The following is a 22,635-nucleotide window of genomic DNA, read 5'->3' on the forward strand; positions in this document are numbered from 1 at the left end:
TTGTTTTTACCGGCCGCTCTCAGACATATTTCAAGATCATGCATCCTGGGAATCAGTTTCAGGTCCCTGAAGTCAGAAGCCCAATGCTGTTCATTGAGAGCCATGATATGTCACGCACCACCCTAGAGCTGGTTCTTAACCCATAAGGTAGCTATCATTCCCATTTCCCAGTGAGGAAAGTAAGACACCACTCCTTTATCCCTCCAAGAGCGTACGGGACTTCCCCAAGGCCACACAGCTAGTAAGTGGCTGGGCCAGGTTTCAAACCCAGGTGTGGCTCCACCGTGCTACCTCTCCAGATCGTACATAACATTAGGATTCCTTCACAGGACAGGGCTGTATCATGATGTATTATGCTGGTGACCACAACCATTTTGGCAATGGCTTTCTAAAAATATAGAGAAAAAAAGCAAATACTAAAAAACTGAGTTTTGGGCTTCACATAATATGTGAAGAAGGAAGTACATTCAATTAATTACAAGAAATGCATTCTCATGGCCTCAATTCACGTAGTCTGCCCCAGAAGCAAAGTTTTATGCATTGATTAGACATTCACTCTCCCTAAGGCAGTGCAGGCAAATAGAAGGACACTGTGCCTAGGGTCAGAAGACCTGAGTTCGAGTCCACTTTCTGTCATTTCCTTGGGAGCGTTGTTCAATCTCCCTGACATTCAGTTTTCTAATCTGTGCAGTGGAAATTATAACTATAGTACCTGCTGAAAAAAATTGGTGGGTTATAATTATAACTATGGCACCCATCTGTCCCACCTCAATGTTGTAAAGATTAGATGAGATCAAATATAAGACAAAGCTCCCTATCTGAATGAGATATTTAAAGTTGATGATTATTATGATGTGGGTTTCTAGGCAGTAAAAACTTACCATACTCTTCCACAGAAAAAGAAAAAGATGATGTGTGGGTATATGTGTACATATACATAAACATGCATATATATGCACGCATGAATATGAGTACACGTATATATGTATTAGAACATCGTGGTGTGCAAAAAGATGAGAAAAACTAGTCATAATCTTGCAGAAGAAGCCCTGATAAAGTATGCTAGGGCAAGTCTGCAGGCCTCTGATTTTAGCTGCTTAACTATTGGATACACAGACAGTGTTGAAAGATTGTGTTCAAGGCACTGCAGCCCTCAGAGAACTAGCCCCAAAGCCCATGACCCCACAAGCAATTTTAGGGAGCTGCTGTGGATGGAGCACCTGGCCCCACTGGAAAGGCACTAGAAAATGAGCTCGCTCTTTGCAGGGAGTGGTCAGGGAACACCAAGGAAAGAAGAAGGAATCATGAATGGTGCTTGGGGCTCACTCAGGAGGAGCTCTTCCTGATAGGTGCTTTAAAGGAATCAGTGCTCAAAACCCCTGGATGTGATGAGCTCATTCATCCTTGAGGGATCCTTTGTCGCCTCTCACCTGTCCATCTGAGGTCCTCCACACGTCCCCCTTCTCTGTTCTTATTCCAAATTCCTCTACTACATTTACTCACCCTGGATTTCTGGGTAAACTTTATTAGATTTGTTACATCTATTTTCCTTTCCCATTTGTCAATTTTTAAATGTGGTGGCCAAAATAACCAACATCACTAGTAATTATACCCATACTCAAAAACTCTTCTGGTGAAGAGGCGTGGCAGAACTCCACAAGGAAATCCTATCGTGAGGATTATATAGGTCACAAAATCATTTTTAACTGACATGCATGATAAAGCACATGCTACATACCAATGGAATTTAACGCTCAAATGGAATAATAAGCTATGTTTGCAGTATACATTTCCCTAGATCCATACATGAAATCACATTTCTGTTAAACAGTTTTCAAATCAGTGACCAATTCCCTCCTACTTCTCCTGAAATTTAGATGAGCCTGGATCATTTTAATGCCACTGGAAAGAAACACTATACTTAGAAGGAGATGAACAACAGATTTAATATTTTTTAGTTTGTGGTACTAGGAAGCAAGATGGTAATTCTAATGCCCTGTGCGCCTCGACTCCTAGATCTGAGTAGTCGATAAGAAAGTAGGGAAGGGACTACCAGCAAGAAAAGAAGCCTACTAATATTTCCTTCTCCTTCCTTCTGTGTTTTCTTCTGCTTAATAATTGAGTCTAATATTAATGGACAAGGATTGCCAGAAAAGGCATGATCTAGAACAGGGGTCAGTAACCTTTTCTGTAAAGGACCAGAGAGTAAATATCTGAGACCTTCGCAGGCCACGTGGGCTGTTACAACTACTCAACTGTGTCATTGTGCCACAAAAATGGACACAGCATTGCTGTGTTCCAATAAAACTTTAATTATGAGCCTTGAAATTTGAATTTCACATGATTTTCACATCAGAAATATTAAATTCCAATCATTTAAAACTATAAAAAGTATTCTTAGCTCACTGATCCTATGAAAACAAGCAGTGGGCCAGATTCAGCCTATAGGCTATAGTTGCCAGTCCCTGGTCTAAAACTTTTAATACGTTAAGAGTATTCGTTACATTAAAACCACTGAAATTGAAGTCATTTTCACTCTTTCCGCCCATTTACTTTTCCCTAAGACTTTAATTTTTTTCCCCACACTCTCATTCCCATTCTGATTTACCAGGACATTACTTCTCCTCTCTACCTCACATATTTGTTTTATCGCACTATAAACCTCACTGGAGAATAAAACTGTTTGCCAAAGACCCACCTGTAAACACCCAGCACTGCAGCAGGCACTAACAAAGCAGAAGACACAGAACTTGCGGCCAATCATGTGGACATGGGCAATAATCCATTCCTTTCTCCTTCTTTCTTCCTGGTAGAGTCCACCTCTTATAATAGTCTGAAAAAAACAGATTGTTACTTTTCCACCTTTCTGGCAAACAAAGGCGTATGTCTGTGACCAACTCCTGGACAGTAAGACCTGAAGAGAAGTCTGTTGGGGTGCTTCTAGGAAAGGTTTTTCTCACCGGAAAAAAGAAAGCTACAAGAGCAGAATCCCCACCCTCTCCTTGTTTCCTACTTTTGGATGATATCATGTAAAGAGACAATGTTTAGAGCTGCAGCAGCCATTTTGCAACCATGAGGGAAGTCCAGGAATTGGTCCACAGGCATAACATCATTAATTCACCAAAGCACCTCCGCAGCTCTCTCCCCATGGACTTCATGTTGTAGGAAATAATAAATCCCCAAGATGGGAATTTTGTTACCATTTATTACACGGACAGACTTCATTCTTGCAAAGCTTACATTGCTAGAGGAATGATGTGACACATAAAATGAAAAACCCGTTACAAAAAAACATAAAATATCATGCGGGACACAGCGGCTCACACCTGTAATCCCAGCACTTTGGGAGGCCGAGGCGGGTGGACTGCTTGAGCCCAGGAGTTCAAGACTAGCCTAGGCAATATGGCAAAATCCCATTTCTAAAAAAAAAATACAAAAATTGGCCAGGCATGTAGTGGACACATGTAATCCCAGCTACTTGGGAGGTTGAGATGGATCACTTGAGGCCAGAAGGTTGAGGCTGCAGTGAGCCGAGGTCATGCCACTGCACTCCAGCCTGGGTGACAGAGTGAGACCCTGTCTCCAAAAAAAAAAAAAAAGGAAGAAAAAGAAAACTTAAAATACCATAACTCCTCCCTCCTTGGCAGCTCTATTCGACCTAAATCAAAATACGTTCATATCTCTCCCACAGAGTTACTGCTCTATATACATCTTCTGCTTTACAGACAAACTTCAAAAAGTTAATCTATCCTTAGCAGGGCACAGTAGTGCACACCTGCAATCCCAGCTACACAGGAGACTGAGGCAGGAGTATCTTTTGAACCCAAGAGTTTCAGACCAGCCTGGGCAACACAGCAAGACATCCCCAGCCCACCGCACCTCCGCCACTGTCTCTAAAAACCCACCAACTTATCTACCTTTACCATCTCCACTTCCTATTCTGTCATCCTCACTCCTCAAATAGCAATACTCTGCCCTTCTTTCACCCACATTACTCCATCAAACTGCTTTCAACAGTCACCAGTGACTTCCGAGTTGATAAACCCAAGCACAGTTTTTAGCTCTTATCTGGCCTGACCTCTCCACACAGGTCAAAATAGTCGATACTATTCACTATGCCTCCCCTGCACCATACTTCTTTTTTTGGTTTGTTTGTTTTGAGACAGAATCTTGATATGTCACCCAGGATGGAATGCAGTCGTGCGATCTCGGCTCACTGAAACCTCCACCTCCCGAGTTCAAGCGATTCTCCTGCCTCAGCCTCCCAAGTAGCTGGGATTACAGACTCCCACCACCATGCCCAGCTAATTTTTGTATTTTTAATAGAGATGGGGTTTCACCATGTTGGCCAGGCTGGTCTCAAACTCCTGACCTCAAGTGATCCACTCATCTTGGCCTCCCAAAGTGCTGGGATTACAGGCGTGAGCTACCATGCCCGGCCCACAAAACCATACTTTCCAGATTTTCTTTTGCATCCTTAAGTATTTATTTCTGGCTTCTCCTTCTACTAGGCTCTTAATACTAGTGTTCCCCGGTGTTCCTGTACCCCCCTCCCCGTTTTTTCTTATTTTACACACTCTTCTTATATAGTCTCATCTGTACCTACAGCTTTAGTGAACTAATTAGAGGTAATTTGTAATTAGCAGCACTGATTTTCCTGTTGAAAGTTAACTACTAAAATCCTTTGATGTGACAATTCTTTTAGTTAGGACAAACATGCCCCCAGGAATTGAAGTAATACTATTCATTTGCTTGCAAACCGTTTTTTCCCCATAGATGAACTTCAACCCAAATAAAATCAAACTATCCAAAATTCCCAGCTACTTGGGAGGCTGAGGCAGGATCCAAATTCATGTAATTTTCGTGTATTTTGCAAGTTTGTTTTATGTCATATTAATTCATTACACTCTGCATCATATTTTCTTTTTTTTTCTTTTTTTTTTTCTTTTTATTTTTTTGAAACGGAGTCTCGCTCTGTCGCCCAGGCTGGAGTGCAGTGGCGCAATCTCGGCTCACTGCAAGCTCCGCCTCCCAGGTTCACACCATTCTCCTGCCTCAGCCTCTCCGAGTAGCTGGGACTACAGGCGCCCGCCACCACGCCCGGCTAATTTTTTGTATTTTTAGTAGAGACGGGGTTTCCCCGTGTTAGCCAGGATGGTCTCGATCTCCTGACCTCGTGATCCGCCCGCCTCGGCCTCCCAAAGTGCTGGGATTACAAGCGTGAGCCACCGCGCCCGGCCTCTGCATCGTATTTTCTTAGCAAATACATCTAGACACCTGGCACTCAGTAAGGGATATTCCTGGCATGATAATCATTGTTATCATTAGACGTTGCAGGAACCACCATATGGATGGATAAATGTGTTGTTTAATGAAGGCAAGCAATTACTTTAAGAGATCCTAGTTGTTAAAAACTCTCTCTGGACTTCAAGTTTGGTATATACATAATTATTAAATGTATACATAATTATTAATTGTAACAAATGTCCGCACAATTGATTTCTGGCTATTTTTCTAAGGATTTTACACTTTATTTAGTAAAATATATTAAAGAGGTTAATGATAATTTTTTTATAAAGACCCTTAGTAAGATTGAAAATGAGTGATTTTTCACACTTCTTTTCTTGCTTTACTAATCGTCAGTGCCTAATTGCTACAGCAAAATATCTTCTAAATTCTGGGGAGGAAATTCTACTTTGAATTGCACACTAATCAAAAGACTCCTGTTTCATTTACTGAGCCCCTATCTGTGCTAAGTAGTTTTTGGAATAGCTTTTTTCCTGTCACTTAAGCACCTTCCTTTATTATTAACAGTGAACTAGATAGGAGTCCAAAGTCTGCCTTTCCCAGTGCTAGAGTATAAATGTCATCACACAGTAGAATGTAAACATCTTTTTTTTTTTTTTTTTGAGACAGGGTCTTGCTGTGTCGCCCAGGCTGGAATGCAGTGGCATGATCATGGCTTTCACTGCAGTCTCAACCTCCTGGGCCCAACCAATTCTGTCACCCCAGCCTCCCAAGTTCCTGGGGCCACAGGTGGGCACCACCGTGCCTAACTAATTTTTTAATTTTTTTTTTTTTTTTGAGACGGAGTCTCGCACTGTTGCCCAGGCTGGAGTGCAATGGTGCGATCTCGGCTCACTGCAACCTCCACCTCCTGGGTTCAAGCAATTCTCCTGCCTCAGCCTCCTGAGTAGCTGGGATTACAGGTGCCCGCCACCATGCCTGGCTAATTGTTTGTATTTTTAGTAGAGATGGGGTTTCACCATGTTGGCCAGGCTGGTCTCGAACTCCTGACCTTGTGATCCACCGGCCTCGGCCTCCCAAAGTGCTGAGATTACAGGCGTGAGCTACCGCGCCTGGCCTGATGTTTTAATTTTTATTTTTATAGAGATGAGTTCTCACTATGTTGCCCAGGTTGGTCTCCAGCTCCTGGGCTCAAGTGATTCTCCCACCTCGGCATCCTAAGTGCTGAGATTATAAGCATAAGCCACCATGCCTGGCCCCTTTATCCATCTTTTAATGTTAATAATTATATCCATTTCTGTTTCCTTCAAAAATTCAAGTGGAAAACCTGACATAAATAATGGTAACTTTATTATTATACCTGTATCAATTAACACATATGTATAAAACTTCTACTTAGTTGTGCCAAATATCAGTGCACAGTATGGGTGATTTCCCCTACTTGTGAAGAATAGTGCTGTAGTCACCCCACAGGAGCAGGATAGATCCCCACTCTCAAAACTGGGTTTGGATGTCAAAATCAATAACGCCATCACACATGCAGCAAAGGGGTTTGAAAGGTTTATTGATCACCTAATACGTTTTTTTGGGGAGAGTAAGATGGGCTTCCAAGCTGGTCTGAAAACTAGAGAGAACAAGAAAGGAGGATGGCTTTGAGATTCTTATTGTGGTTAGGAGTGTGGCTGTGGTGAGGGTTCCTGTACATGGGCTAGGGCTTACTGTTGGAACTTCCTGCTAGTGCCAAGGAAGGAGCACCTAGGCATTCTTATCAGTTTGCCCAGATGTGGGGCAGAGAGGAACGGAAGTGGTGGGGCTTGAGAGCTGTCAGTAGTCAAACATCAAAAATTAAGTCATACTCTGTATTACAACAATTAGAAAAGAAATAAAATGTAGTATATCAGTTCTCTATTGCTACAATATTGTTACATAACAAACAACCCCCAAACCTCAATGGTATACAAAAATAAATGTGTCCTGCTCACACATCTGGAGTCAGCTAAACAGCTCTGCTGATCTTGCCTGAACTCATTCATCTGTCAGCTTGATCTTGGCTGGCTTTGCCAGGTGTGGGCTGTACCCTGCTCCATGTCTCTCATCCTCCAATAGGCCAGCACAGGCATGCTATCATGGCAAAGGCAAAGGTGCAGGAGTAAACCAGCCCAATCACACAAGCACTTTTTAAGCCTCTGCTGTGGCACTTTTGCCAAAATCCCGTTGGCCAAGCATGTTACATGGCCAAGCTGTGAGATGTGTACACAGAAAAATAAAAGATGTGTACATAGAAGAGCAAAGAATTGGGGCCATTTTTGTAACCTACTGCACCTATTAATGGATTACTAATATGTCACAGCTCTTATCCTAGGTTCAGTATTAAGAGAAGGAAAGTCAATTCAATGATATATTTACTACTAAATATTAGGTACTGTACTTAGAATTAGAGTTACAAAAATAAATGAGATAATCCTAAGGAGCTCACAGTTGGACACTGGAAAAAAAAATCAAACAAATTAATACATTATTAAAATAAATGAGATAAAATCCAATGTAAGTACATGAATAGATATTTTAACAAGAAGTGGCATGGAAATGAAAATAAACTCTTTTGTCTCCTTTATCATATATTTCATAGCTAATTAAATTAATTTTATTATAATCAAATTTACTGTAGACCTGAGGACATAAAGAAAAAGTTTACTGAGACTCTCCAGTGAATGGCTGCATAAAAATGCAAGCCCTCTAAAAGCAAAACCAGATTGTAAATTCTGTTAGGCTAACAGAAAGTCATTTGATTCTTTTATTTTTTCATTACACTTAGTAGTCAACCAAAATTTATTGTGTGCCTATATGTGTGTATTAGTCAGGGTTCTCTAGAGGGACAGAACTAACAGGATAGATAGGAAGGGGAGTTTGGGTTCTCTAGAGGGACAGAACTAACAGGATAGATAGGAAGGGGAGTTTATTAAGGAGTATTGACGCACGATCACAAGATGAAGTCCCACAATAGGCCATCTGCAAGCTGAGGAGCAAGGAAGCCAGACCGAGTCCCAACACCTCAAAGTAGGGAAGCTGACAGTGCAACCTTTGGTCTGTGGCTGAAGGCCCAACACCCCCTGGCAAATCACCAGTGTAGGTCCAAGAGTCCAAAAGCTGAAGAACTTGGAGTCTAATGTTTGAGGGCATGAAGCATCCAGCACAGAAAAGGATCAAGGCCAGAAGACTCAGCAAGTCTGCTCTTACGTGTTCTCCTGCCTGCTTTATTCTAGCCACACTGGCAGCTGATGAGATCGTGCCTACCCAGATTGAGGGTGGGTTGGCCTTTCCCAGTCCACTGACTCAGGTGTTAATCTCCTTTGGCAGCACCCTCACAGACACACCCAAGAGCAATACTTTGCATCCTTCAATCCAATCAAGTTGACACTCAACATTAACCATCATGATGTGCAAGCTATTTTGCTGGGAATTTGCTAGGATCAAAAATTCCTAGTTTTTTTGTTTGTTTGTTTGTTTGTTTTGGTTTTGAATCTTTAATGAGAAAAAAATACTATTGTGCTCAAGAACACTGTGTATCTGGTATGTCATTGGGTCAAGGGTTGGGGACACACATGGCAGAATTCGGAAACAGGGTAACATCAACAAAAATACACACGGTCATAAAAAGAAAAACTGGCACCTGGCACAGTCAACTCTCAGTTTCCTCATCATTCAGCAGCATGTTGGGGAACCTGCAGCTGATGGGGAACACACATCCAGACTCTGGGCACTGCAGGGTGCCCTCCAACACATCCACCTCCAGCAGCACGTGGTGCATCGTCCTCACCACGGAGATTCCTAGCAAATACTCTAGGTATTTTAAATAGAAGAAATGTTAATACAGGGAAATGATTACATATATAATAGAAGAACTGAGATGTCAAACAGAAGAGTGAGGCAATCCACATTTTAGCAACTCCACTAAGTGACCTCCAATGTCATGGCTGGAGGGTGCAAATGGTGAGAAGGCAGAAGTTAGAATCATGGTGGACCTCACCTGCAAGAGTCACAAAGAAGATGCATCCATTCAGGTCACAGAGAGGGAAATGCTCTAGTTTCTACCTTCTACCTTCTTATTGCTCTCTAGTCTCCCATTTTATGTAGACTGCTGACAAGCATGCAGTGGAAGGTGAGCACCAGATCTGAGAGGAAACAGGCAATGTCTGGCGCACTGCACAAGAACTCTCACAGGCATCTACTAGGCTTGCTTGGTGACTCATTTAAGGAGTAACCCTATTTTATGTGTCAGAGTAGTCTATGGTGTGATATAGTATATTGTTTCTTTTGATGTTTGGTTTCATTTGTTCCCTGTAGGCACCTAATCACTGTTTTTTAAATTCCCCAGGAGATTCTGATATACCCAATCAGCTGAGAACCACTGAATAGTGGTTTTCAAAATTTTGGGCATCCAAACATTGTCTTCACAGAAAATCCTAATCTCTGAAGTCTACTGTACAAAACATAGAAAGGCAAGGCTGTTCCACTTGAAGCATAGGTTGGGAGCCTAGATTCCTCTCAAACCCAGGCCACTCCTGGGAACAAGGTCTGGAGATTTGAAGATTCCCAAATCTAGTTTATCTCATTAGTTGATATGTATGGACATCCTCTGTGTCTTTCAGTGCTCTCTCATGTGTAGACATATGGTGCCCCATTCCAAAGAGTGACTTTAGTGTGATGTGGCATTAAAGGAACCCTGGATAGACCTGTATTGGACCTTACATATTAGAGAGCTCTGCAGATAGCTCACAAATCTCCAGGTCGATAGCTGTAAATTGAGTGATAATTGGTGTCAGGTTATTTTAGCACAGTTTGGGGATAAAATGGTGCATTAATCTCCCAGTTTGTGGCTTATTAAACTTTGAAATGGAATTATTTGAGACCTAAAAGAGATAGCAATACTTTGCTGGATCTTCTCCATTAGTCGAGATTGTTACAGAGGAGAAATTTTTGCCACTGTTTATCAAATATTTTTTCCTCTAGTTAATCCATATCATTCCGGGAGCTTTGCCCAGGAAGAGAACGAATTACTTGCGTTCCTCCGATCTCTTTCAAGTCCTACTCCCATACCTTTAAACTGTCACACGGAATCTTTGGTGACAGAGGAATAGAGGTGGGCAAGCAGGGCGTTTGGAAACCATACTGAAAACAAATTATCCATAAAGCACAGATTCACCAGCCTAGAAATGGCTCTGTCTGGATGGATTCCTTGAGATGTGTTTTATTTCCATTAAAAACACAAAAACTTTCAAACTTTCACTGTGTCTCAAAATGATAGAGAAAAAAATTCAACCTTTCAAGTATTCAAGAAAAGCTTGAAGAAATAAAAGAAACTCGCTGCTCTCTGGGCCACTTTAGGAGGCAGAGCGTTCTGGAGAACTTCAGGATTCATTCGCAAGGGAACCCAAGGTGGGCGTTCAAAGCCGATCCAAAGGATATTCTTCTTTTTAGAAAACAAAAGGAGCGCAAGGGGTGGGGGACTGAAGGTGCCCAAAGCGGGTGGGTCAGTGTCACTTTCTGCCTCCCTTTCGCCCCTTTCCTCCCGCTCCTTTCTCCCCTGTGGACCCGAGTGCCTCTGCTCAGCACCCCTTTCTCTCCAGCCCCGACTGCCCATCTTCGCTCCTACCCTCGCGCGTCGGGGCCGTGTCTACACCCACCCCAGGACCTGGTCTGGCCAGGCTCCTTCCCATCCTCACACACGCGCCTTTCTCCCTGCGGCCCCGGCTCGCGGCTCCAGCTGCCCAGCTCTTCCCAGGACAGGGTATCCCGCCAAGGGGGCCGCCCCCGTCCCGGCCCTCCCCCGCCTGGCCGCACTATAAAGCGCCCGGCCGCGGCCGCGGAGCCCAGCAGCCAGCTCCCCAGCAGCCAGCTCCCCAGCACCGCGCGGCCGGGACGCGAGCACGCCCCCGACGGCAGCCCGGACGCCGAGCACGGGTCACCTGCGCCGCCGGCCCGGGCCCCGACCGAGGTTCAACGCACGGCCCGGGGACCCCCAGGCGGGGCCAACGCCGCCGTCGCCCCCGGCCTCGCGGGGAACAGGAAGAGCCAACATGCTGGCCCCCCGCGGAGCCGCCGTCCTCCTGCTGCACCTGGTCCTGCAGCCTTGGCTAGCGGCCGGCGCCCAGGCCACCCCCCAGGGTAAGTGGGCTCCGGTCGGGCCCGGAAGCGCCGGGCACCGGGTGCCCCATCTGCTGAGTGAGTGGAAGGACCTGCTCGGCCCTGTGCTCCTGGGGCCTTTCTCAGCCCCTCTCTGTCCCTCCCGGGCCCAATCAAAGCATATTGTGATTGGAGGTAGTGATTAGTCTAGAATTTTCCGAAATTCGATTATCCAATGATGAGAACAATTGCCTAAATAGTTGGGGGATGCAAAATTGTTTCAGACTATGAAAAGACGTGGGGTTGCCTTCAAAACTTGCCACACGGCCCTAGACCTCTTAACATGTTAGGCTCTGGTATAGGGTGAATTCCGGGTCGTGTACCCTGTGCCGGTTCCCTCCAGGCAGCCTTGCTCCCTAAATCCTTCCTCAGGTGGAGCGATGTTCGCCCAGAGTCTGCTCTTGACATCCCTGAGAAAGACGCAGAATTACTCTGCGTGCCCTGCCACCTGCATTTTCTGCTCTGACTTTGCTTGAACGACAAAAAGAAAGTTTCTTTCAAGGGTTGGCTTGATGTCTTAATTTCTGAGGTAAATAGGAAGGGCTGAGAAACTGGTCTTTTTCAATGAAATCAGTTCTTTGCAGCAAGATGGTTGCAGCTGGAGGCCATTTTCCTAAGTCAATTAAGGCAGGAACAGAAAAACAAATACCATGTTCTCACAAGCGGGAGCGAAACAGTGGATACATATGGACATAAAGATGGAAACAGTAGACACTGGGGGGAGGGTTGGGAAAACTACCAATTGGGTACTACGTTCACTGGGTGATGTGTTCACTAGAAGCTCAAATCCCGCCTTATGCAATACACCCGTGTAACAAACTTGCACATGTACCCCCTGAATCTATAATTTAAAAAGAAAAAAGAAAGAAACTGGTCTTTTTCTATGAAACGGTAAAAATTCAATAAATCATGTGAAAAGATACTTGGACAATCTTCAAACCCCTTGGTGAAATGGGGTGAAATAGCCATTGGGTAGAAAGCAGTTAAACAGAATTTTTTTGTAAAGACCAAAAGGAAGACATGATTTAAGCAAAGAAAGATCTTAGGGCTATAACTGGCCCTAACTGGTCAGGGGTGAGCTTCATCTGTTTGAACTTGGTGCCTGGGTTGATTTATTACTGACTGTGGAAGTAAAACTGGGAGACACACAACTTGAAGTCAAAGTTGTTTTTCCTCTTGTAGCCACAGCGAAGACGCCTATGAGGGCGTTCTCAACTTCCCTGCCTCCCGCTGCTGGAATCACCTATTTAAACTGCATTTCGCCAAATAACTCATTTTCATTCCAGACCAGACAACCAGAATTGTGGTTTCAGGGGTTAGAGTACTGCTAACTTTTAGTTTGTGTTCAAATATTTGAAATGCTGTAGTCTGTGCCCCATACTTCTAGGAAAGTAAAAAAGGAAGCTTTTAAACACTTCAAAAGTCGTATTGTGATGATATTTGGCAAGTTTGAATTTATAAGTATAATTTTTTTGTGTTATATACGTTCTTGACTTTTGAACATACAGCTTTATGGTGTGCCTTAGGTATGTCTCAGACATACCTGACCATTTTATGGAGATTTGAACTCGGCCTATACAACCTAAATTATCTGGGTAATTTAGTTGCTGTGGATGATCTGATTAAGTTTCTGATAGATTCTTTTATTGCATTATCTAGTCTGCAATTATCAGGCTTAACAGGATAATGTGATTATCTCCTTCTTCCTCTGAGCTTCATTGCTAGTCTTAAATTAGTATATATTCAATTTACATACCATGGTAGCTGCGCTCATTGGTAGCAGTAATTTCACCCCTAACAGTAGAAGGTTGTGCTTTGATCCTGGCACTTTTACTAAAATGTAATAACATTAATAGAAAATGGTAGTGTCTCATTTCCTTTTCAAAACACTCTCTATGTTCATTACTAACTAATCCCATCTCTGCCTCTTGAGAGAGATGCAAATGAATCAGACGAACCATAGATTGAAATACCGCAAGTTTTGTTGAGTTACATCATGAACCTGATCATAGTCAAAGCAAGAATCAAGAGTACTAAGAGTTTTGTTTTGAAGGTAGTTCCCATACTTTAAACACATATCTCTCTTCTGAAGATGTTTTGTCCTGAATGGAACTTTAAAACATATTGCCTTATTTCCCTTTGCCCTCATTAGTGGAAATGTAAAGTTTCTAATTCTCTTGAAAATTAAAAAATCCAATTTCCCTTTTGAAATGCAGTAGGCAACAGTGTTTATGGTTTAGGGATACAGGCACTAAGAGGAACACAGTAAATGTTCTGCTTTCCAACACATCTCATATTAATTTCATTATTGTGTAAGGACCCCTGGTACATGTGAAAAATACAATATAGATCCAGTTTGAAGACAAATTGTCTTTTAAAAAGGGTAGACATTCTTGAGTAACTAGTTTTTTGCCTGTTTGCTTTAGAACTTTCATTCATTCTTTTCTTATTACAAAAGCAATACCTGCCCATTGTAGAAAAGATAAAAGTTAGATAAGCAAAAAATCAAATAAAAAGAAAAGAGGAAATTTAAAACTTATATTTATGCAACTATATGTATAACTATATGTTAATAGACGCTATCCCCAGGGATAGCATCTATTAACATTAGCATGTTGTTGTATTGTCTTTCATTTCAAATCTTTTTCTATGCAAAAATATATTTCAAATGGAATTACGTTATACATATAGTTTTAGAATGCTTTTTTCTTAATGTATCATGGACATCTTTTCACATCTGTAAGTATTCAGCTACATTTTAAAAATAGGTAGTCTGCTTTTTGGAAGAATCAAAATGTATTTAGCCAGGGTTGTAATATAGAACCCTTAAGTTGTTTCTGGTTTTGATATTGTAAATAATAATTTATTGAACAAGTGCAAGTGTCACAGGATGGTTTGGGATGAATTTAACCATCCCCTCAATCTCAGCCAAGCCCTTGTTTTTTTTTGCTAAGGGCAGTTAATGTTTTCATAGCGAAATGCTATACCAACGGAGCTCAGGTTTACCTCTCTTCCAGTTAGATTTTCACCTAATTCTTTCCTAAATAGAAATTCTAGAATTACCACTAGTGTCTAATATTCTTGTACCTAAATCATTTACCATGTTATCCATTATTTCTCTAGGATAAATTCCCATAAGTAGAATTGCTAGATCAAAGAGCACGTGTGTTTTAGGGCTTTTGATACTGTTGTTTAAACTGTCTTCAAAATGTTTCTACTAGTTTACATGTTACACAGTGGTACAGAGAGTGCCCATTTCCCTGAACACTCAGGAACAGTTGAGTACTGTTGTATTTGCTGGTTTTCCAATTCAATGGTGAAAACAATATGTTATTGTTTAAGTTAGCAACTCCTGCATCATTAGATAAATACATGAACATTTACTTATATGCTTAACGGTCATTGTAATTTTTTTATGTAAATTGCCTTTTCATATTCCTTGGCCATTTTTCTATTAGGATGCTTATCATTTTATTGATTTGTAAGAACTCTTTATCAGTTGTCAATATTACCCATTTAATAACCAGATTATTATATCCAAGAGACAGCTGTAGGTACTGAAGTTTCTGCAGCCTATGGAATTGTTCAAATGATATTTGCATATGCTAATAGATATACTAAATAACTTCCAATGAGTATGACCCAAATTTGGCCTTTGCCTCTTAAAGGACTCTGTGCATACTCTCTCATAGCTTTCATAAATATTACAAAGTTTGTGAGAGAAAGTACTGCTTGCTTGATCAAAAGCAACTTATACAAATGCAGATTCTGATTTTTGTAGACCAATTCTATCAGTCAAGATACAGTCAAGAAACAGAAACCACATCATTTTGTTTTGTTTCCACGTTGGGATTTTTTTAAACAGAGAAATGTTGGAGAATTGTAAAGGCACAAAGGGAACACTTAGGTCTCACAAAGGTAGCAAATCATTTTCTGCCAGCACATCTACCACCATATCCATGTTTGCTGCTTCATTTCCTGTCGTTTGTCACTGACCAGAAAAACACAATTGGCTCTGGTCCTGGAGGTGCCTATGGGACTCCGTGACAGAAATTCACTGCTTGGGGACATCAATAAAGCAATGGCTTGGATGCTTTCACCAGTCCCCCTTGTACTTTAAGCCTTTAGTGCTTTTCCTGGTGGGCATTTTCAGAGCTACTTGTTCAGCCAAACCCAATTTTGTGTTTGCAAATTCAGTCCTCTCCTGAGGGCTATACCCATTGATGAATATCGTGCTGTATTTCTTCTGGCTCAAATGTCCAGCCACTATAAAAGTGACAGGGAAGAACTGGTGAGTTTGGCAATATGGAAAAGGGATTACAAGATTAGTTTACATTACTTTGTAGCTTACTGTCAAATTGCCCCCCCCAAACAAAAAAACCCTGTGTTCCCCAAAATTGAATCTTTCACTTATACACCTTCTTCTCCCTTCTTCCCAGTCTTTGACCTTCTCCCATCTTCCAGTCAGAGGCTAAACCCAGGCGCTCTGCTGCCAGTCCTGACAGACCCCACCCTGAATGATCTCTATGTGATTTCCACCTTCAAGCTGCAGACTAAAAGTTCAGCCACCATCTTCGGTCTTTACTCTTCAGCTGACAACAGTAAATATTTTGAATTTACTGTGATGGGACGCTTAAACAAAGGTAAGCAAACTTGCTGAAATTATTTTCTCAAAAATCTCCTTTTTCTATTCCAGGATCAGGGGCATAGAGTCTTTGAGATGGTTTCCTTATACAATTATGTTCTCACTCACTAGTCATTTCAGTTTTTAATACTGAATTCTTCTTACTGTACATTTACCTATATTGGTGGGTTGGCGGGGGGGGGGGGTTCAGGAAGAAAGTGACATTGGGAGAAAAAAGGAATTGCTGTGACCAAGATGCCTTTTGACATTGTCTCATCCTCATGTTATTCTGAATCCAGTTCTGGAACAGGACAAGGGACAACTCAGCCATTGTCTTAGATGGCTCAGGCTGCTATAACAAAATACCATGGACTATGTGGCTTAAACCGTAGACATTTAGGCCTCACAGTTCTAGACAGTGATAAGTCTAAGATGATGGTGCCATCTCAGTCCGTTTTGTATTGCTATAAAAGACTACTGGAGACTGGGTAGTTTATAAAGAAAAGAGATTTATTTAGCTCACAGTCCTGCAGGCTGGAAGTTCAAGGGCATGGCCCTGGCTTCTGACAAGGACTTTCTTGTGTCACAACATGGTGGAGAAGGTCAAAGAGGGAGCAGACGCATGGGAAGAGGCAAAAACCTGAGGGGCATCCTAGCTTTATAATAACCCACTCTCTCAAGAACTAATCCATTCCCTTGAGAACTAATCCATTTTCACAAGAGCTGAAACTCACTATCTCGAGAACAGCGCCAAGCCATTCATGAGAGATCCAACCCCATAATCCATATGCCTCCCACAAGGCTCTACCTCCCAACACTGCCACATTGGGGACCAAATTTCAGCACGAGTTTTGACAGGGACAGACATACCATATCCAAACCATACCACCCGCAGATTTGGCTCCTCATAAGGGCCCAGTTCCTGGATTGTAGATGGCCATCTTTTTATTGTGTCCTCACATGATGAAGACAGACAGCAAGCTCTCTTGTGTCTCTTCTCATAAGGTCACTATTCCCATCATGAGGGCCACACCCTCAGGACCTCATCTAAACCTAATCGTCTCCCAAAAGCCCCACCTCCAAATACCATCACACTGGAGATTAGGAGTTCAGTCTATGAATTTGGTGGGGCGGGAGGAAGGGGACAGATACAAACATTCAGCCCATGACAGCCACCCCGTACCATTCGTATGTTCCCTTTGAAGCCAGTGCTCAGTAGACTTAACTCCTAGCTCCTTAAGCACCTACCTGGCCGTGATGGAAAGAATATACCTCAACCAGTAGAACAGGAGGAATAGGGCTCTTTTCTCCCTGTGCATGCCAATTTACACAGGCCTGTCTCTGGTTTGGTCCCTCTGCTGTCATTTGTTTTGTTGCCATAGTGAGTTACTATAAGCACTGAGAAGTGGGTCCCAAAGAAAATGGTCACTATTTTTCATTGCCTTCTCCTCCACTCCTGCCCGGGGGACAACACCTGTTCCTGTTTATTAAGGAATGTGACAGATGAGTGTTCCTGCTGCTTCATGCATTTAATAAAATAGGAGGACTGGTTCTTCTGGCTGGGTTTTATGTTTATTTCAGTTTGCTTTACAAAGTAGACACTTCCTAGTGCTTCAAACTCTCTCTTAGATTATACTTGTGATTGTACACTTAAATCTGTAGGCATTAGGAAATGAAAGAAGCTTCTAATTCTTAACTTTCATAGGACTCTAAAGTTAAAAGTATAAAGGAATGAGACTTTAACCCCTTCTTTTCTGTCAGATCCCAACGTGCTTCTTGCCTGCTTCCACTCTACTCCCAAGTGCGCTTTCTCTGTATGTGCTTCACAGCCTGTCAGGGGCTGTGAGGAGGTGTCAGATAATAAAGTGAGTCTGAGGACATGGCCAGCAGATGGGTCAACCATTCCTGTCCCCCTTTCCCCATCTTCAGCCCTAGTGAGGGGTGATTCTGCCCATGTCTCTGCCTTGAATCAAACAGCCCCATTTTGCCTAGCATCTGTTGAAGGAACTGCTCATCTTCTGACAACCCAGCTACTCAGTTTGTGATCTGTAAAAATCACCATTCTTCATCTGTGGATCAGCAGCTTCTCCTAACCTGTCTATTTTAGAGGCATTGCAAAGATTTTTCTTTTGGTTCATCCAGCTTAATGGCCAGAAGTTCCTCTACAGAGTAAAAAACTGCTCCAAGCTTTTGCCCTCACTGCCTCTCACCCTCTATTTCTAAATTGGCCAGTATGTGTGAGCCCATTGTGGAAAGTCTGTGTTGCTGGGAAACAGAAGGAAGCAACTTCCCCTGAACTGATCCTTTCAGTTGGTATAGACAAGAGTAACACTAGATTTAATGGGCAGTAGGTAGAGGGTAAGGGAATCGTTAGTATGTTTCCTCTGAAGAATCACTAGTAATGTGAGTCAGCTGTAAATACCAGTTGATCAAAAATTTTAGGGGCTGTAATCCCAGCACTTTGGGAGGCTGAGGCAGGCAGATCACCTGAGGTCAGGAGTTCGAGAGCAGCATGGCCAACATGGAGAAACCCCATCTCTACTAAAAATACAAAAATTAGCCGGGCATGGCAGTGTGTGCCTATAGTCACAACTACTCGGGAGGCTGAGGCAGGAGAATCACTTGAACCCAGGAGGCAGAGGTTGCAGTGAGCTGAGATTGTGCCGCTGCATTCCACACTTCAGCCTGGGTGACAGAGCGAGACTCTGTCTCAAAAGAAAAAAAAAAATCAGAGGAAAAGATGAAAGGGTTGAGATGAAGAACTGAAAGATGAACATCTTCCTACCCTCCAACCTATTAGGAAAGATAAATTGTTCTTAGAAACTATGGGGGCAGAAGGACTCCTGGAAGAATCTAGAAATGAGAATTCTCATAAGGCAAAGAGGGATTTATGCCATTATTAGAGCTTGAAAAGTTGAAGAATGACATAGAGAAGTTGTTTCACTGGAGCAGTCGGAAAAAATACGAAGATTTGCCAGCACTGGTGAATATAAAAGTTTCAGGAAGGAGAAGTCCATTCTGACTGGAACAATAAAAAGAAGTCACTGGGTCCATCAGATCCAAGGAAAAGACAGAGCCTGTGGTTGAGACTCCCCACTGCGGTGTTCAGTGGTGGCCATGCTGGCTTGACATAATTCTCCCCACAACCCTCCATAAATTATCTTCCTGGACATGGTAGGCTCCAGACAGCATTCATCTGGCCAAGGTTCAGCTGATCTCCTCTTTTGCTGATTTGCGTGGAAAACGGTGAAACAGAAGAAATCCAAATGGATCTCTACTGACTTAAAACACCTGAGTAGGAAATAAAACACACCCTTCCCTCCATTAAAGTCCAGGACTGGGAGATGAAGGAGGGTGACTACACAGCATCAAAGAGCAGAATTTGGTCATCTGGGCCCCATATGACCTCCTGGAACAAATTAAAATGTAGCTAATGAAGACTGCAAAGAAAGAGTTTGCCACTGAGCTCTCTGCTTCTACTCTCACCCTCTCCAAGTCAGCGTACCCCAGGCCACCTCATTACTGTTCAGAAACATAATTTGGATCAAGATACATCTGACCTCTGAGACCTCTAGTGGCCCGCTTTCCAAACTGAATAATGTACCCATGTCTCAGCGAGGCATTCGGGGCTTCCACTGCATGGCCCCAGGCAGCCTTTCCAGTTTATCCCTCATTCCAACCTCCATGCAGCCTGAGCTTCAACAAGATAGGCTATTGCCATTCCTTGGGGCCACGCATGCTGCCTCTCCTCCGTCCTTTTGTTCCTGCTCTCTGCTCCCTCGACACATGTCCTACATCACCTCTTGACACCCAAATCCTACACATTCAAGACCCATCTCCAGCTCCTTCTGATATTCTTTCTAATGTGACTTTGTACCTCTTAAGGAAGACATTCATCTTAGCTCACCTTGTACTTGAATTACTTCTAGGTCTTCTCTCCATTTGGTTGGGAGCTCCCTTGAGACAGGGACTATACAGCCCTTATCTTTGCATTTGCTGCAGCACCTAGCAAGGGGCCTTGTACATAGAAGTGGTTCATGGACAGATTGAAAAGAATAAATGGAGGCTGAGAAGAATAGACTTGTTTGTAAAAAATGACATACACCATTGTGAAATTCTGGGATTCCACAATATCTGACATATATTAGGTAATTTAAAAATATTATTTATTTATTTATTGAGACAGAGTCTTGCTCTGTCGCCCAGGCTGGAGTGCAGTGGCTGGATCTTGGCTCATTGCAGCCTCCGCCTCCTGGGTTCAACTGATTCTCCTGCCTCAGCCTCCTGAGTAGCTGGAACTACATGTGTACCACTATGCCCAGCTAATTTTTCTATTTTTTAGTAGAGATGGGGTTTTGCCATATTGGCCAGGCTGGTCTCGAACTCCTGGCCTCAAGTGATCCTCCTGTCTCGGCCTCCTAAATTGCTGGCCTTACAGGTCTGAGCCACCGCACCCAGCCAAAAAAAGATTTTTTTTTTAATGAATAAATGTTGAAGGCCTTTTGGAATAGGATGTCAGAGGATACAGGTAGTATTTCTAGTAGAAGTGGATCTGCCAGGTTATTAGTAATACAGGCTTTAAATCTTGATAGAAATAAGCATCCTGCAGAAACCACCTGGCTGGATAGAAGATATGGCTGGTGATCTTCTAGTATCTGGCATAAAGACAACTTTCCAATTTGTATCCTGAGTTTGAGTCACAAACTGCATCACCATGAATACATCTCTGAATCTCTCTTAGCCCTGGTTGATTGCCTATAAAATGGGGATAATAATAGCTACCTCACAGGCCGGTTGCAAGAACTGAATTATATAAGGTATAATAACTTTCTTCAGACTATGAGGCTCAATAAAATTTTCATACTCTTAAACAGTATTAGAGAGAGAGATTTCCACTATTTAGGCAACTGTTTTCTAATGATGATGGTTTGGTGAACTCTTGGCTTGCCCTGATGACAATTTCACCTTTCAGAAAAAGAAAACAAGAACTGCTGCTTTAGTCTTAGTATGATTGTCTCAGAACAACTTGGTGCTGTGAAGTGAAGGAAACCCTAAGTGTTTGCTGTAATGACCAGAGAGAGTCAGCCAAACTCCTTAGCCTAAGGATAGGACATGTTAAATAGTTCAGAGTAGTGATTCTGAAGCTTGCAAGCTAAAGAGAAATATAGATTAAGAGAGATGGTGGAGCTTAAAAAATAAAGTTTTAGACCCAGTAATAAGTGGAAAATATGAGGGGCCTCAAACTTTAATAATAATATTTATGGAGTCTTTTTTCTTTTTTTTTGAGACAGAGTTTCGCTCTTGTTTCCCAGGCTGGAGTACAATGGCGCAATCTTGGCCCACTGCAACCTCCGCTTCCTGGGTTCAAGTGATTCTCCTGCCTCAGCCTCCCAATCAGCTGGGATTACAGGCATGCGCCACCAGACCCAGCTGATTTTTGTATTTTTAGTAGAGACAGGGTTTCTCCATGTTGGTCAGGCTGGTCTCAAACTCCCAACCTCAGATGATCTGCCTGCTTAGGCCTCCCAAAGTGCTGGGATTACAGCCGTGAGCAACCACGCCCGGCCCTATGGAGTCTTTTTAATGTACCAGGACTGTGTTAAAAGCGCAAAGCCTATTTCCCCTTTTAACTTTCACAATATTCCTATGACATGCCCTTGAATTAGCTTAATTTTAAAGTGGTCATATGCAGAAGATGGAAAGAATTTTAAAATTTGACACAAAACTATAATAATTAGGACAAAAAAGCTAAAACCTAATTGAGTCAAAGTTGGTGATTCACACATAAGATAAAAAAATGGATGTTTTTAGCCATGTTCAGAATAAGATATGGAAGATATAAAAGAAATAAGCCTACCTCCTGGAATAGGTAATGGGAGATTAACAGGTGATGGAGGTAAGTCATAGATGGCTCTTTTATTTCTGTCTTAACCATCAAGGGGAATGTTCTTCAAATTGTCAAGAACAGTTAAAAGAAAACAAAAATCTAAGCTAGATGAGGAGATAGCAGAAAAATGCCCACTCTCTTTAGTGAGATTAACAATTCAGGTGCAGATGAATTACACATTGGGATATTTAGTGAAGAAAGTGATAGTGGAGCCACTGTTAGTATCATTTAGAAACCATGGAGAACAGAAAGGTCCTAAAAGACAGGACAGGCAAATGTTTCCATTTTTATAAAGAAGGGAAGGGTGGATTCTGAAAACCACAGGCTACTGAAATTTAGGACAGAGCTCCAGAGGGTTATATGATTATTCATGTATTTTGGGATTGCCTAGAAAAGAAATCTGGGATTTTTTTTAAGACAAAATGGATTTACTAAGAATAAATCATGCCAAACTTTTTTTTTTCAGTAACGTTTCAAAGCTGATAGATTAAAAAAAAAAAAAACATTCTGTGAGCATAATGTATCTGACTTCAGAAAAGAATTGGATGAAGTCGCTTATTATACCTTTCTAAATAATATAAAAAAGAATGAGCTAGATAATAGTACCGCTCAGGGTTGATAAGTGACTGTATAGCAAATTATCTAGTGGTTTTTGACAGGGCTCTGTCTTGGGTATTGAACTGTCCAACATGTC

General features: G+C 42.3%; 1 protein-coding gene across 1 annotated transcript in view; it reads left to right on the forward strand.

Moving 5' to 3' along the window:
- The first annotated feature begins 11,134 nt into the window (after window positions 1-11,134).
- The window catches only part of THBS4 (thrombospondin 4), a 47,885-nt gene continuing 36,384 nt past the window's right edge, over window positions 11,135-22,635 (forward strand). The window contains exons 1-2 of the mRNA XM_055298409.1: window positions 11,135-11,412; window positions 15,870-16,073. Of these exons, the coding sequence (XP_055154384.1) occupies window positions 11,325-11,412; window positions 15,870-16,073 (292 nt within the window). The 5' untranslated portion in view covers window positions 11,135-11,324. The remainder of the gene's footprint in view (window positions 11,413-15,869; window positions 16,074-22,635) is intronic.

This window comes from Symphalangus syndactylus, chromosome 11 (genome assembly GCF_028878055.3).
Source record: "Symphalangus syndactylus isolate Jambi chromosome 11, NHGRI_mSymSyn1-v2.1_pri, whole genome shotgun sequence".
Taxonomy (NCBI): domain Eukaryota; kingdom Metazoa; phylum Chordata; class Mammalia; order Primates; family Hylobatidae; genus Symphalangus; species Symphalangus syndactylus.